The 12800-nt window shown below is 60.9% G+C and overlaps 2 protein-coding genes across 2 annotated transcripts in view; both read right to left on the reverse strand.

The window, feature by feature from the left end:
• The window catches only part of LOC104913965 (NF-kappa-B-activating protein-like), a 2266-nt gene extending 1762 nt beyond the window's left edge, over nt 1-504 (reverse strand). The window contains exon 1 of the mRNA XM_010722190.1: nt 454-504. Within this exon, the coding sequence (XP_010720492.1) occupies nt 454-504 (51 nt within the window). The remainder of the gene's footprint in view (nt 1-453) is intronic.
• A 338-nt stretch (nt 505-842) lies between these two features.
• On the reverse strand, nt 843-9257 carry SEZ6 (seizure related 6 homolog). Its single transcript, XM_031556499.1, has 17 exons — nt 9200-9257; nt 6080-6628; nt 5877-6010; nt 5090-5282; nt 4613-4798; nt 4379-4547; nt 3813-3979; nt 3536-3730; nt 3143-3281; nt 2864-3060; nt 2602-2796; nt 2328-2519; nt 2052-2249; nt 1930-1968; nt 1717-1837; nt 1538-1640; nt 843-1006 (listed from the first exon to the last, which is right to left on the reverse strand). Exons 1-17 carry the CDS (start codon nt 9255-9257, stop codon nt 977-979), a joined length of 2865 nt encoding a protein of 954 aa, XP_031412359.1. The 3' UTR covers nt 843-976.
• Between the last annotated feature and the right edge of the window lie 3543 nt (nt 9258-12800).

Genomic DNA, 12800 nt, shown 5'->3' on the forward strand with positions numbered 1-12800 from the left:
GGCGGTCCTTCCTGCTCCGGGCCTCGTCGCCTCTTAAAGCTACAGCGCACCCCGAAAGCGGGGAGGGAGGGGTTGCACCCCGAGTGCCCGGCGGACGCAGGCGGTCACCTCTACCGCAAATCCCCGGGAACCCCGATGTCAATCACCCGCACCCCTCACTCATCAACGTGCCACGTTTTCTTCTAAAACACCATTTTTTTTTAATTAATGAAACAACCAAAAGATGGGCGAAGGGGCAGGGGCTCTTCTCCAAAACGGGGTACGCGCGGCTGGGGAACGGGACCCTATGTTACATCGGCCGGGACAGAACTCCCAGCCCCGGGCGTGACCGTGGTCCGGGGGCGGGGGGGGACACAGCCATGCTCAGTGCCCCCTGCCCACCCCGTCACCGTGGGGCTGGGGGTCCGGATTCGGCCCTCGTGGGATGCTGGGACGTGCAGGGCCGGGACGCACCTCGGGGAGGGGAAGCGAGCAGGTGCTGGGGGGCAGCGGGGGACGTGGCATGCTTGGGGTATCGGGGGTGGCTCTGGGAGACGTCGGGGTGCTAGGAGTGGGTGAAGGGTGATGGCACCCCGAGGTTTCCTTAGCGCCCCCCCTCCCCTCCAGGGCACCCATGGCCCCCCATCCCGCGACCTGGCCCCTATCCCCAGCGCCGTCAGGCTGCAGCCCCGGGGGCTCCTCACTGCGCCTGCCTCATCCAGGGCTCACTTCTCCATCGCTGGGGCCGGGGGGATGGAACTGCTGCTCCAGAGAGGAGGGTCAGGATGTGGCCCTGCTGGTTCAGCGTCCCGTGCCCACCCAGGGCAGGGATCGGGGGGCAGGTGGTGCTGGGGCAGCCCCGACGGGGGTCCGGGCGGGAGGGTTGGGGTGTGTGTGGGGTGGCTCCCGCTTGAGTCTCCTTGCGAGAGGTGAGCCCGGCACCATGGCGAGGGCCGGCAGGCGTGGGCATCCTGGGAGGGGTCTGCTGCACCCTCACCTAGATGGACACCTCATACTCCCTCGTTTCCTGCAAAGAAAACAGACTGCGAGGGGTTGGACACTCACTGGTGCTGTGCTTTGCCTCCCCCCCCCATCCTTGGGGACCCTGGGGGCACATCCCATGGACAGCCATAGGGTTCAACATCCCATCCCATACGTGCCCCCAGGTGAATGACCCATCCTATGCTTGGTCATCAGATGGAGGTCCCATCCATGTGTGTGCAGCCTCTGGGAATCACATTTCTTCTCTACATGGTCCGTGTGATCTGTGTCCTGTCCCCTGGATGGCCTCAGGGATGCACATCCCATACATGCTCCCTGAGATGTATGTCCTGTCCCATATATGCACAGGCTCTTGGATGCATGTCCCACCCACTGTACAGCCCGTGGCACACGTAGCCCATTGGATGCATGATGCTTTGTGTGCACATCCCATCCCACATATGGTCCCCATGGTACACATCCCATCCTTTCCATAGTCCTGGGGTGCACATCACATTTTACCCCTGGTCCCCAGGGCGCACACCCCTGCTGGTAGGGCGCGGGGGCCAGTGCTTACTCCTGTCTCATAGGTGGGGTTGTCAAAAGCCGACTCCACGGTGATGTGATCATAGGGGTGAGATCCAGAAAGGGGCAGCTGTAGGGCTGGCTTCCCCTGCAGCCTGTAGGAGGAGATGGAGATGGAGTTGGGCAGGTGGCAGTGGGGCTGGGGATCCAAGGGGAGCAGCAGGCACTCACTTGGAGAAGTAAAGGTAAATGCCTCCGATGAGCAGGGCTACCACCAGCACAGGCAGGAAGATGGCAATGGCCACATTGGTGCCCTCCAGTGCTGTCCCTGAGGGCACAGCTTTGGCCACGGCTGCGCGGGAGAGTGGGAGCTCAACGAGTGCTGGCTTCACCTTGGGTGCCTGTTGCACCCCAGTACCCAAGGGTGCCCCGAAGCTCCCTTACCATCCAGATTGCGATTGCTGTAAAACTCATCGTAGGAAGCTAAGATGGGGAGAAACAACCCAACCTCAGTGGGAAGCAAGGGGGGAAAATGGAGTCATAAAGGGGCAGAGGGTTTTGCTCACCCGCTTTGCAGATGGGAGGTGAGCCGCTCCAGCGTGAGGGATGCCCGGGCAGGCAGCGCAGATTGCCCTCGCCTAGCAGCGCTCGCCCAGCAGTGCAGGAGAAGCGCAGCGTGCTGCCTGCCGGGTACAGCCGCCGCTCGGGGCTCTGCCGCCCGCCCGCGGGCACACCGGGGTTGTGGCATGGCTCGTACGCCTCCGCTGTGGGCAACGGCACTGAGTCAGCACCCACTGCGTGCTGCCAGCCATAGGGGTGCGCACTCGGGATGCCCGACTCACGGATGCATTTGGGCAGGCGGTCGCTCCACTTGGGTCCCCCCGACGCGCGGTCGTGGCAGGTGAGGAGCCCGGCGCCTGCCAGCACATAGCCCTTATCGCAGACGAAGCGCACGGTGGACCCCACCGGGAATTTGGGGCTGGAGACCACCCTGCGGCTGTGCTCGGCGTCCCCGGGGTCCCGGCAGGTGGTGACTGTGGGTTGTAGGGACAGGCGGTGACAGTGAGAGTGGAATAGGGTGGCAGGAGGGAACGTGGGATGTGTCACCCTGCTCACCCCGCTCGCAGGATGGCAGGTCGCCGCTCCACGTCAGGTCCCAGTGGCACATGAGCAGGTCGGCACCAGCCAGCTCGAAGCCGGGGTAGCAGTGGAAGGTGACGACGGTGCCGTGCAGCAGCTCGGGCTGCGAGGCGGTCTTCCAGCCATTGGCGATGTCAGGCAGCTCAGGGCACGTGTCATTGCGGGGCACCTCTGTGGGGACAGCAGGGGGTGAGCGGGCCATTGGAATGACAGCATCCATCCCCACCGTAGGGCTCACCGGAGAAGTGGATGACAAAGCCCTGCCGATAGGCAAAGACGCCGGAGCCAGGGTCAGATTGGAACTGGATGGTGACGTCGGCACTGGAGGCAAAGAGCTTGAAGCGGCCGCGGGCACCCGTGTACTGACCCAGGATGCGTGCTGTCAGGTCATCCCCGTCATAGAAGGTGAGGATGTCCCCTGCGCCCAGCCGCAGCCTGCAGCATGTGGAGAACAAGGGCGGGGAATAAAAGGGTGTCCCCCCCTGGTGGCCTGTGTCCCCCAGACCCCTGCACTCACACACGGATGTCCAGCATGACACGCTTGTCCTCCTCCACGTGCAGCCCCCAGATGCAGTCCTGGCCTTTGCCGTACGCCTCCGGCCAGTTGGGTGACAGCACCACGCCGGCTGTGTCCATCAGCTCCCCACTGCACACCGCTGCGGGCGCACACCATAGCACCCACCATGGCGAGACACCACCGTGGCACCCACCATAGCATCCTGGATCCAGCATCCCCCACAACCCCTCACTTGGCACCCCAGATCTAGCACCCACCACTGCCTCTGGATCCCACGGTGGTCCTACCCACCAGCATGCAACGTGCCATGCTGGCTCCACCAGCCACGGTGGCCCAACCCCAACTCCAGTCCCTCAACTCCACCACCCACATCCTCCCACCTCCAGTGCCCACCACGGCATGCCGGCTCCGTCTCGTTCCACTGTGGGTCACTGGGGTCAACGCACTCGATGATGGTGGAGCCTTGCTCCAGCGTGTAGCCAGGGTGACAACTGAACTCCACCGTGGTGCCCACAGGGTACCGTGGGTCGCTGGTTGTGAAGTTCCCATACTTGACGAAGGGCTCGTAGCAGTGCCCTTGCTCGAAGGCTATGGGCACAAGTGCTGAGGTCTGTGGGGGCCAGGGGTACATGGCAATGCCCAGGTGTCTCCCAGTGCCCATGCCCCGTACCCTCATAGCGCAGTGCCATGCCTGCAGCAGCCCCGCTGCTGTCGGTGGTGAGCTCCACAAAGAAGTGGCGTCCAGTGCTGAGCAGCCCTTCGATGGGGAGGTACTCCACCTCATAGGAATCGTATACTGGAGGTGCCTCCACGTTGTTCCCGTTGCGGATGATGAGCCTGCCCAGGAGCAGCAGGCTCAGGGTTTTGCCATGGCCAACAGCAACCAACCTTGTGCATGGCCAGTGTCACCCATCCCGAGGCATGGCCATAGTGCCCATCCTCATTTATGGCAAGCGACACTTTTGGACATGGCCAACTGTGCCCACCATTGGGCCTGGTCAGTGGCATTCATCCTTCAGCACTGCCAACCACACAATGATCCAGCCATGGCCAACGGTAGCCATCCTTGGGCATGGCCAATGGTCCCTGTCCCCAGGCACAGACAAGAGTACCCATTCTTGAGTGTGGCCAACAGCACCCACCCTTGAACACAGCTAACACATTCCATCCCCATACATGGTGCAGAGCTGTCCCAGGTGCCCCGCTCTCCTATTTCCGTGCTATGTGGACCCAAACCTGTCATCATCCTCTGCCAGTGAGACCTTCTCGAAGTGGAGGTGCAGGCGGTGACCAGCAGGAGCCTCCAGCAGCCAGTGGCAGGTCAGGTTGTTGCTATAGTTCCCAGGGAAGCCCGGGGAGACGACGCGTCCTACTGTGGCATTACGGATGGCCCCACCGCACGCCGCTGAGGGACAGGGATTGTCAGCGGGTGCCCAGGTGACACCAGCCATGTCCCCACGCAGAGCTCACCCATGCACTGAGGCTCGCGGGCGCTCCAGAAGGGGCGGGTGGCATTGCGGCAGGTGAGCAGGTGGGCACCCTGCAGCTGGTAGCCTGTGTTGCAGCGGAACCGGGCGTCCCCACCGGGGTGCAGGCTGCTGACCGAGACGTCACCGAAGGCGGGCCGTGCCGGGAAGGGGCAGCTCAACAGATAGGCTGGGGATGAGTGGCAATGTCATGGAGCCAGACCCATCTGTAATACCCAGTTGAAGGGGTCCCACACCAAACACCCTAAATCCCAGGCCCTGCATATTACTCATGTTGGGGATGCTCAGTGAAACAAGCATTGCTCACACTGATCCACACTGCTGGTTGATGCCCACTTACCTTGGCATCGCTGTGCTGCAAAATGGTGTCATGCAGGAAGGGGAACAAGGGCACGCCGTGGGGACATAGGGATCCCAAAGGGATGGGACAATCCCAGCTGGTGGCAGCAGTGCCCCGTACCTTGGTACTGGAAGCGGTAGGAGCCGGGGCTGGTGGGTCGGGGGCTCTGGAAGCGCAGGGTGAGCATGTTGGCAGGGCTGCGGATGACCTGGCCCCGCAGCAGGAAGGACTCGTTGGCCAACACCGCCGGCTCCAGGCCCCCTGCGCTCTCCACTGTCAGCGTCTCCCCGTCTGCCAGGCTGATGTTCTGCACCTTTGGGGATGGTGAGGTGTCACCACGCTGCAGGATTTCCCGCAGTCGATAGCGCGCTGGAGCTTGTCGGCGCGGGGCAGCGCCTTTCAAACACGCTTAGCATGGCCATAAATCTCCCCGTGGCATGGAGAGCAGCACAGCCCCGCAGCACGGCTGGGCCCATGGCTGCCTGGCACGTGCTCCAGCGCTCCGGAGCAATTTGCTGTTAATGATGTTAATTAAGCAGTGCTGTGCGGTGATGAACGGCGGCACCAGTGAGTGCTGCTCTGTGAGCTGGGGCTGAGCACGGAGCAAGCAGCAGCCTTGCGCCAATGCATTCTGCTCACTGTCAGCTATTGGTGATACCAGATTGAGTGAATGCTGTCGTTAATTAAATCCTATATTGCTGCTTCATCAGCAGGTGCCGATCACAGCAGCCGGAGGCCGATGGGCATTGCATCTAACTCATGCATCCACGTCTCTTCTCCATAATCCAAGGGTGAGAGATGCCTTGAGCTGGCTCACATTGGCTCATGGCACAAAGGTGGGGACAAGGAGAGGGACAAGACCCAAAGCCATGTGTGTAGGACTCGTGCCCACCCCCCAACATCTCACCTTGATCTCCACACCATAGCCAGGGTAGACAGAGATGGTGTAGGTGCAGTCCATGCTGCTGTCATACGGGGCACTGGCTGGCTCTGGTGACACCAGCCAGCCCTCGGGACCCGCCAGTGTCCGGTTGCATGGTGCTGGTGACAAGGAGACCCCCGTGTTAGCCCCACATATCCCTGAACCCCCATCTCCCTCCCTGTGCTCACCTGGTCCCTGCAGCGTGGTGACGGTGGTGGTGGTGATGGTGGAGGTAGTGGTGGTCCCCTCCTCATCCCCGGAGACCCCAGTGACCCCCAAGGTGGGCGCTCGGCTGGGGGCTGCGGAGCTTGATCCTGACCCCCCAGTAGGGGGCTGTGAAGGGTCAGTACCTGGCGCGACCCCCCAGGGCTCCCCCCACGGCCCCGAGCGCCCAGCTGGTGTGGTCAGTGGGGCGGTGGGGAAAGCAACCCTGGGCAAAGCGGGGGCACGTGGTGGGATCTGGGGGGCTGGGGGTCCAGGGTCCGGCCTCAAGGCGTCGTCAGGCAGCACGGGGCCAGGCAGGCCGGGTGGGAAGGGCGCCTGGGCCAGGTAGTCCTTCTTCAGGAAGGCCTCGTGCAGCAGGTCCTCCAGCAGTGGGTGGTGGTTGAGCAGCTTCAGGGTGGGTGCCGTGCTGACGAAGTGCGCCTCGGCCTCGCGCTCAGCTGGTGTGGGGAGGGCTGTGGGGTCTCCTTCAGCCTCAGCGCTCTCACCTGTCTTCCTCTCCAGCCCATTGAAGCCTGGGAAGGGAGAGAGTTGGGTGTGATGAGGAGCAGTGCTGCACCCTCATGCACCAGTGCCGCACCGTAGAGCGATGCTTCATTGTCATCCAATGCTGCATCACAGACTGATGCTCCATCATGAACCAGTTCGTCATGGACCAGTGCTGGACCCCGGATTGATGCGGCATTGAGCACTGGCACTGGACTGGGGATCCTGGTGCTGTGTCACAGACCTCTGCTATACCATGGGCTGTGCTTCATCGTGGATTGATGCAAAACCACAAACTCATGCAACACCACGGACTCATGCTTCATCTGTAGCAATTCTTCATAGCCCATTGCTGCACTGATGCACTGATGCAACACCAAGGACCTGTGCTGCACCATTGGCTGATGCTTCATCATGGACCAATTCTTCATCACAGATCAAAGCTGCTTCGGGCACTGGGGCCCAGCATTTCACCATGGGGCCATGTGCTGCCCTGAGCATTATCACATCCCTGCGGGTCTATGCTGCACACAGGGCTGGTGCTGCACCACCCAGGGCAGCGGTGTCGCCGGGTCCCACTGGCCATGGTGCCAGGAGAGGAGCCGTGCCGTGCTGTGCCACGGAGAGGAGAGCTGCACTGGAGAGCTGTCAATAAAGCTGATTGCTTTATCGAGGACACGTTCCTGGGTAAACAGGGACAGAGCATGGACGGCAAACAGGCACATCGACCGCATGCAGCAGGGCTCCACCGCACCTCAGCGCAGCACACCCCTCACCAGAGAAGCCTGGGCAATTAAGCATGGCTAATTAACTCACATCTGCACCAGAGCTCACATTAAGGTGTACCCACTCCTCCCGTGACACGCAGCATCCTGACGCCTTGCCCAACGTCTCGCCATGCGGTACCATGCACCGGCACTGATGACACGATACTGCCAATTACTGGGTAATTACACCGAGCCGTAGCAGGGCAGGCCCCGCGAAGATTAATTACTCTGTGACTGCCACTTTTAAGGGACTATTAAGAGACATTATCCCTGGAGAGTGCTGTGTGAGGAGCCACCAGGTGCAGCCATCATCCTGTCCCCCGTGCCACCACTGCCACCCCTCTGCACGCACACTGGCTCCAAAAGGGCAACCTGCCCCCTGGCACCACCAGAATTATTTTCTAATAGGATCCATTTATTAGAACATAAAAGTTAATGAGTTTATACTGAAGGGCGCCAAAATCTCTTTCAGGCTTTAATGGCAGATTAGAGCTCCGGGCCTCATCCCATGATGCATGAGAGCCACTGCAGACACCTCACGCAGTGAGTGGGAACACTGGGGTCCATCACACTGCCATGGCACCGTGGGATGCTCCAGGTACCACGGGATGTTCTGGGTACCATGGGATGCTCCAGGTACTATGGGATGCTCTGGGTACCCTGAGAATCTCAGGACTTGGGGTGTTGCTGACCCCTGGAGCACTCAGGGTTCTTGGGCCAAGTCAGCTTGTGCCCAGATGTTACCACTCATGCCCCTCAAGATTACAGCCTCCACCTCCGCGGATGTCTCTAAGCTGCTTATCTCCGCCATGGCTGTGTCCCTCCCGGGTCCCTGCGATGGCACCATGCTACCCAGGGGGCTGGCACTCAGGGAAGGGGGAAACGGGGCTGCTACACCCCGTGCTGTGCCTGCCAGGACCTGTTGACATGCGGGGCACGTGGCCGCGGCCGGGCCGGGGTCCTAATCCGTCACATCAGCTTTGCCGAGCGGGAGTCTATTAACGGCGGCCACGAGCCAGAGAGATGCTGGAGACTAATCCGTCTGCGGCCCCCCCAGCAGAAATCAATCGCGGCTGGTGTCGCAAATAAATAAATAAGCAGCCACGCAGCCGCCTGGGGAGCGCGGATCGATGCGGGCGGCGAATAAAGCAATAACACAGCACCCAGCAAAGCAGCTGCGACAGGGCGAGCCGCCTGGCTGCCCCAGGTGTTGTCTTGTTCTGTGCCTCAGTTTCCCCATTCTGAAGACGGTGGAGTTGTTGTGGGCAGCCAGGACCAAGGGCGAGGGGCCACGGAAGGCTTGTTTTCCAATTTAAAATCCAATCTGGCTTTGCCCCTGCGGCCGGGGCTGGCTGCTGCGATGAATGAGCTGTCAGGCAGCCGGCGCCTTGCTCTGCGCCCTGTGGTCCCCAGCCACAATCTCACGGTCCCCTGTCATCATCCCATGGTCTCCAGCCATCCTGATGGGCACGATCATTGCCACCGGGCTGGGCACAGAGACGTGCTGAGCTGCTGGCAGCTCCCACCTCCATCACTTGCGTCAGTGTCCCTGGGGATGTGGACATGGCCTGGGGACAGGGACACTCTTGGTGAGATGATGCATGGGGGCACAGAAGACAGGCAGGGAACAGGGCTGGCGCAAGGATGAGTGCAGGCAGAATGCAGGTGGGCAGCAGGTGGGTGGGCACAGGCAATACCACCACTGTTGTCCCATCTCTGGAGAGGGGACAGACAGGGACAGGAGGGGACCCACAACGTGCTGCCCCAGGGACACCGTTGCCGAGTGCATCCAGCAGCCCCAGCAGCTCGTGGCGTTAATATTCATGGCGGTACTCGCAGGGAAGCGTTTGACCTTGTATGTTTTGCCATTCTCCTTGAATGGAACAGTCATTTACCCGCTGACACATGTCACATGTTGCCACAGTCGGTTCCCCAGAGCATCGCAGCCGGCTGACATCCCAACACACCACCGGCACGCGCCGGGATGCACCGAGCGAGGAGTCTGGGGGCGCCGGGGCATGGCACAGCCTCCTCCTCCCTTAGCGACCCCAAATTGGGGCACTGATGTGTGGGGGCCGTGGGGAGCCGTGCACCTCACATCTTGGTGCCCCCGTGCTGCTCGCACTCCCCACGCCCCTGCCCTATGTAATCCCTCTTCCCCGCTCTCCCTGCGGAGCTAATGCATTTGTACAGCAATTTCCATGAGCAGCGGCGATGATAAATTGCATGTCTGCTGCTATTTCGGACCTGATCGCTGTCGCCGTGTGCGCTGCCGGAGCCAGCCAGCCCTTGCAGCGGTGCTGCCCCCCCTTCCCCACACTCCCAGCACCCCAAAAAGGCCCCGCAGCCACATGCAGAGATCCCTGCAGCAGCCCCCAGTGCCACCCGGAGGGGCCACCGCCATCCTGCCAGGTGCTCAGGGCTGCAAGAAACGGTTTGCAGGGCGACGGTTTGCTCAGAGAGCAGATCCCCCCCCAGCTCCCTTTCTGCTGCCAGCAACAAGAATTGCAATCTGGTTGAGCAGAGTATGAGCGCTGCTGGCTCTGTGTTCAGTTGCTTAGCCGAGACAGCCTCCCCACAGCCCAACCCCAACCCACAGCCCAACCCCAATCCTACAGGCACTGAGCTACTGGGCCACCAAACCCATCCTGAGGTCTCCCATGCAACCTCACCCCAAAAAACACCCTTGCTCCCCAAAAAAACCCCACCCCACAGGCCACCCAGAGCCCCATCACCACTACGTTTGTGTAGGGCCTACACTAATAGGATATCCACCTGGAGCTGATGCTATGGCCACCCCCAGGGGACCCTGGTGGGGACAACCATTGCCCACCCAACCAGCACAGCTCCCACCTGCCATGAGCAGATCTGGCATTTTGAGCACCTCTCTCCATTTTCACAGGGTCACAGCGGCGCTCTCGCGGCTGATTAATATTTGATCCCTTCAGCACAGCTCGTTACTGCATTTAAATTATATCTGTAATAACCCCCACCGGCACGGCGAGCGCGTGGGCTGCCTTCTGCGGGCTGCAGGCTGGACGTGTCCCCAACGCCAGCCAATGAGACCTCTTGGCACGTCCCATTGGGGGCCATGGCAGCAGGGAGTGGGGCCACCCGATGTCCCTGGGGATGCTCTGTAATGGTGACACGGAACAGTGTCACTGCCCCATCTCCTGCAGCAGCCAGAGGAAGGGAGGCTGCTGCCTGTTACTGGAGAGAATCCATTACCTCCCTGGTTATAGGCAGCTTTCAAAGGCAATCTTTCAATTGTGCGCATTTAAAGAATTGATTGGAAGCTAAATTATCCTCTCCTGACGGATCCACTGGAGACACAACTGCATCCGCCTCCCGGGGCGTCCGTGTGCAGGGTCCCAGCCCACCCTGCAGCCCCACATCTACTCAGGAGGTCCTACAGCACTATGGGGGGGGTCCCTCTGCTCCATACCCAGCCCCACTGCCCTTGCCATGCCCTTGGTGACACCCCTGTTCCCACAGCAGAGCCCCGGAACGAATCCATCCCAACACCACCAGCCTGGGGCATGGCCCGTGGCCATGAGTTTTCTGAGTGAGTGGGGACGGCCCCATGGGGCACCCCTGCCCTGCTTAAGAGCATTATCCAGATAATCCTGGCCTGGCGGCACGGCAGTGACGAACTCCTCTGAGGCACGCAGGGGATGGGCACGTGCTCACTTAATTACCAAAGCAGATGCTTGCTTGCTTGTTTCCCTGGCCCACTCCTTGAATGCAGAGCCCCAACTGCAGACCTGGTGCCCCCCAAGTGCATTGTCCCAGTGGGCACAGCGCATCCCACTGAGTGTGGATGGGACAGTGGAGCTCATGGGGGCACTACCAGGTGCTGTGCCCCCAGCCATGCCATCTCCCTTTGCTCCTAGGATCTGAGACTGCAAGGAGCCATGCTCCCGAACTGCATTCCCTTGCTGCAGCAGCACCATGGAGCTGCACCAGGGGGTCAGGAAGGGGGGAGCAGAGCTGCACCAGAAGCCAGGGCACCCCACAGGTCACAAAAAGGTAAGGGCTGATGACAGCACTGCCATTGCTCTGCAGTATCTCCAGTCCCCTGGCCTGGATGAGGAACCTAAGAGCCCCATCACCACATCACAGTGCCCTGTCCCCAACACAACATAACCCCATCATCAAGTCAAGGCCACATCGAGTGAAGAAGTGCTGCACTGAGGTTGGTGCTGGGCTGGGGACGCACCTGGTGGGGATTTGGGATGGGGGCTGAGCCCCCTGCATAGCTCCTGGCCATGGTACCATGCATGGGGCATGGGGTGGGCACAATCCAGCCCCAGGAAGAGCTCAGCACCTCTCAGGGCATCCCTACCTCTAACACTCTAGGAAATACACATGCAGAGTTTAATTAACTTTATTGATATTCAGAAATTAGGGGACTGACTAGAGGTAATTGCTCATTAGAAATCATTAAACTGACACGGCAAGCGGCAACCTCCCTCTGGGAAAACCTGCCCTGCCCAAAGCTCTACTCCCAGGACAGATCCATCCCAAAGGGACCCAGGGATCTGGGGACACCGGCCCCCCACCAGACCTACTGCCCTACAGCGGGGTGTGCCTCAGCACTGCCCCACTTTTTGCCACATAAGAGGGATGTATGGAAGATGCTTTAAGGAAGGTGGCGTTGCCATCGGCTCTGGTGGAAGAGTGAGCCGGGAATAGCAGTGGGCACAGGGCCACAGCGTCCTTCCCATCTCAGCTCGACAGCCAGATGGGGAGTTTATGTAACTCCCCGCACGGCTGCTCCCTGCAGCTCAGCTCAGCCTGCATCCCATCACCCCGCTTCCCAGCAGGGACAGACCCCTGCATGCTCTCCACCCATCACACCGCACAACCATGGCAAACAGAAGCCCTCCAAGCCAGGTCACCACTGCTGCTTTTTGGGGACAAGGCATCGAGGCTTCCCATAACACACACCCCGTTGAGTCAAGAGGATGCGGGTGTTGGCTGCCCTCCTTGGGAAGAGCCAATGCTCGCCCTTCCCTACATCACTCCAAAATCAGAGGCTTCAGCACAAGCAGCGCAAAGCCCTACACACAAACACCCCCAACCCCACCGCAAGGTCTACATGGAGAAAGTGGATCCCAGTGGGGTGCAGCCTAACGGGTTTGGGGGTTCAGGCGTCGAGCTGTGCCCGCGGCAGGGCCCCCCCATCCCGGTAACACTGCGGGGGAAGCTCTCAGCAGAGCTCACTGGGGGCGGCGTTGCGCCAACGGGGCTGCAAAGCTCTGCGCGCCCCCGCGCCACCGGGGAACGGGCGTGGGAGGGAGGGGGGGAATTAGTGCTACCCGGTGCGGGGGGGCAGAAAGGGGATTTTGAGGTGGGGGGACAACAGTATGTGGGTGAGCGCAAGTTGGCAAAGTTTGGCGGAGAAAGGGTCGCGGAGGGGAGGCGAAAGGAG

The sequence above is a fragment of the Meleagris gallopavo genome, chromosome 21 (assembly GCF_000146605.3).
Source record: "Meleagris gallopavo isolate NT-WF06-2002-E0010 breed Aviagen turkey brand Nicholas breeding stock chromosome 21, Turkey_5.1, whole genome shotgun sequence".
NCBI lineage: Eukaryota > Metazoa > Chordata > Aves > Galliformes > Phasianidae > Meleagris > Meleagris gallopavo.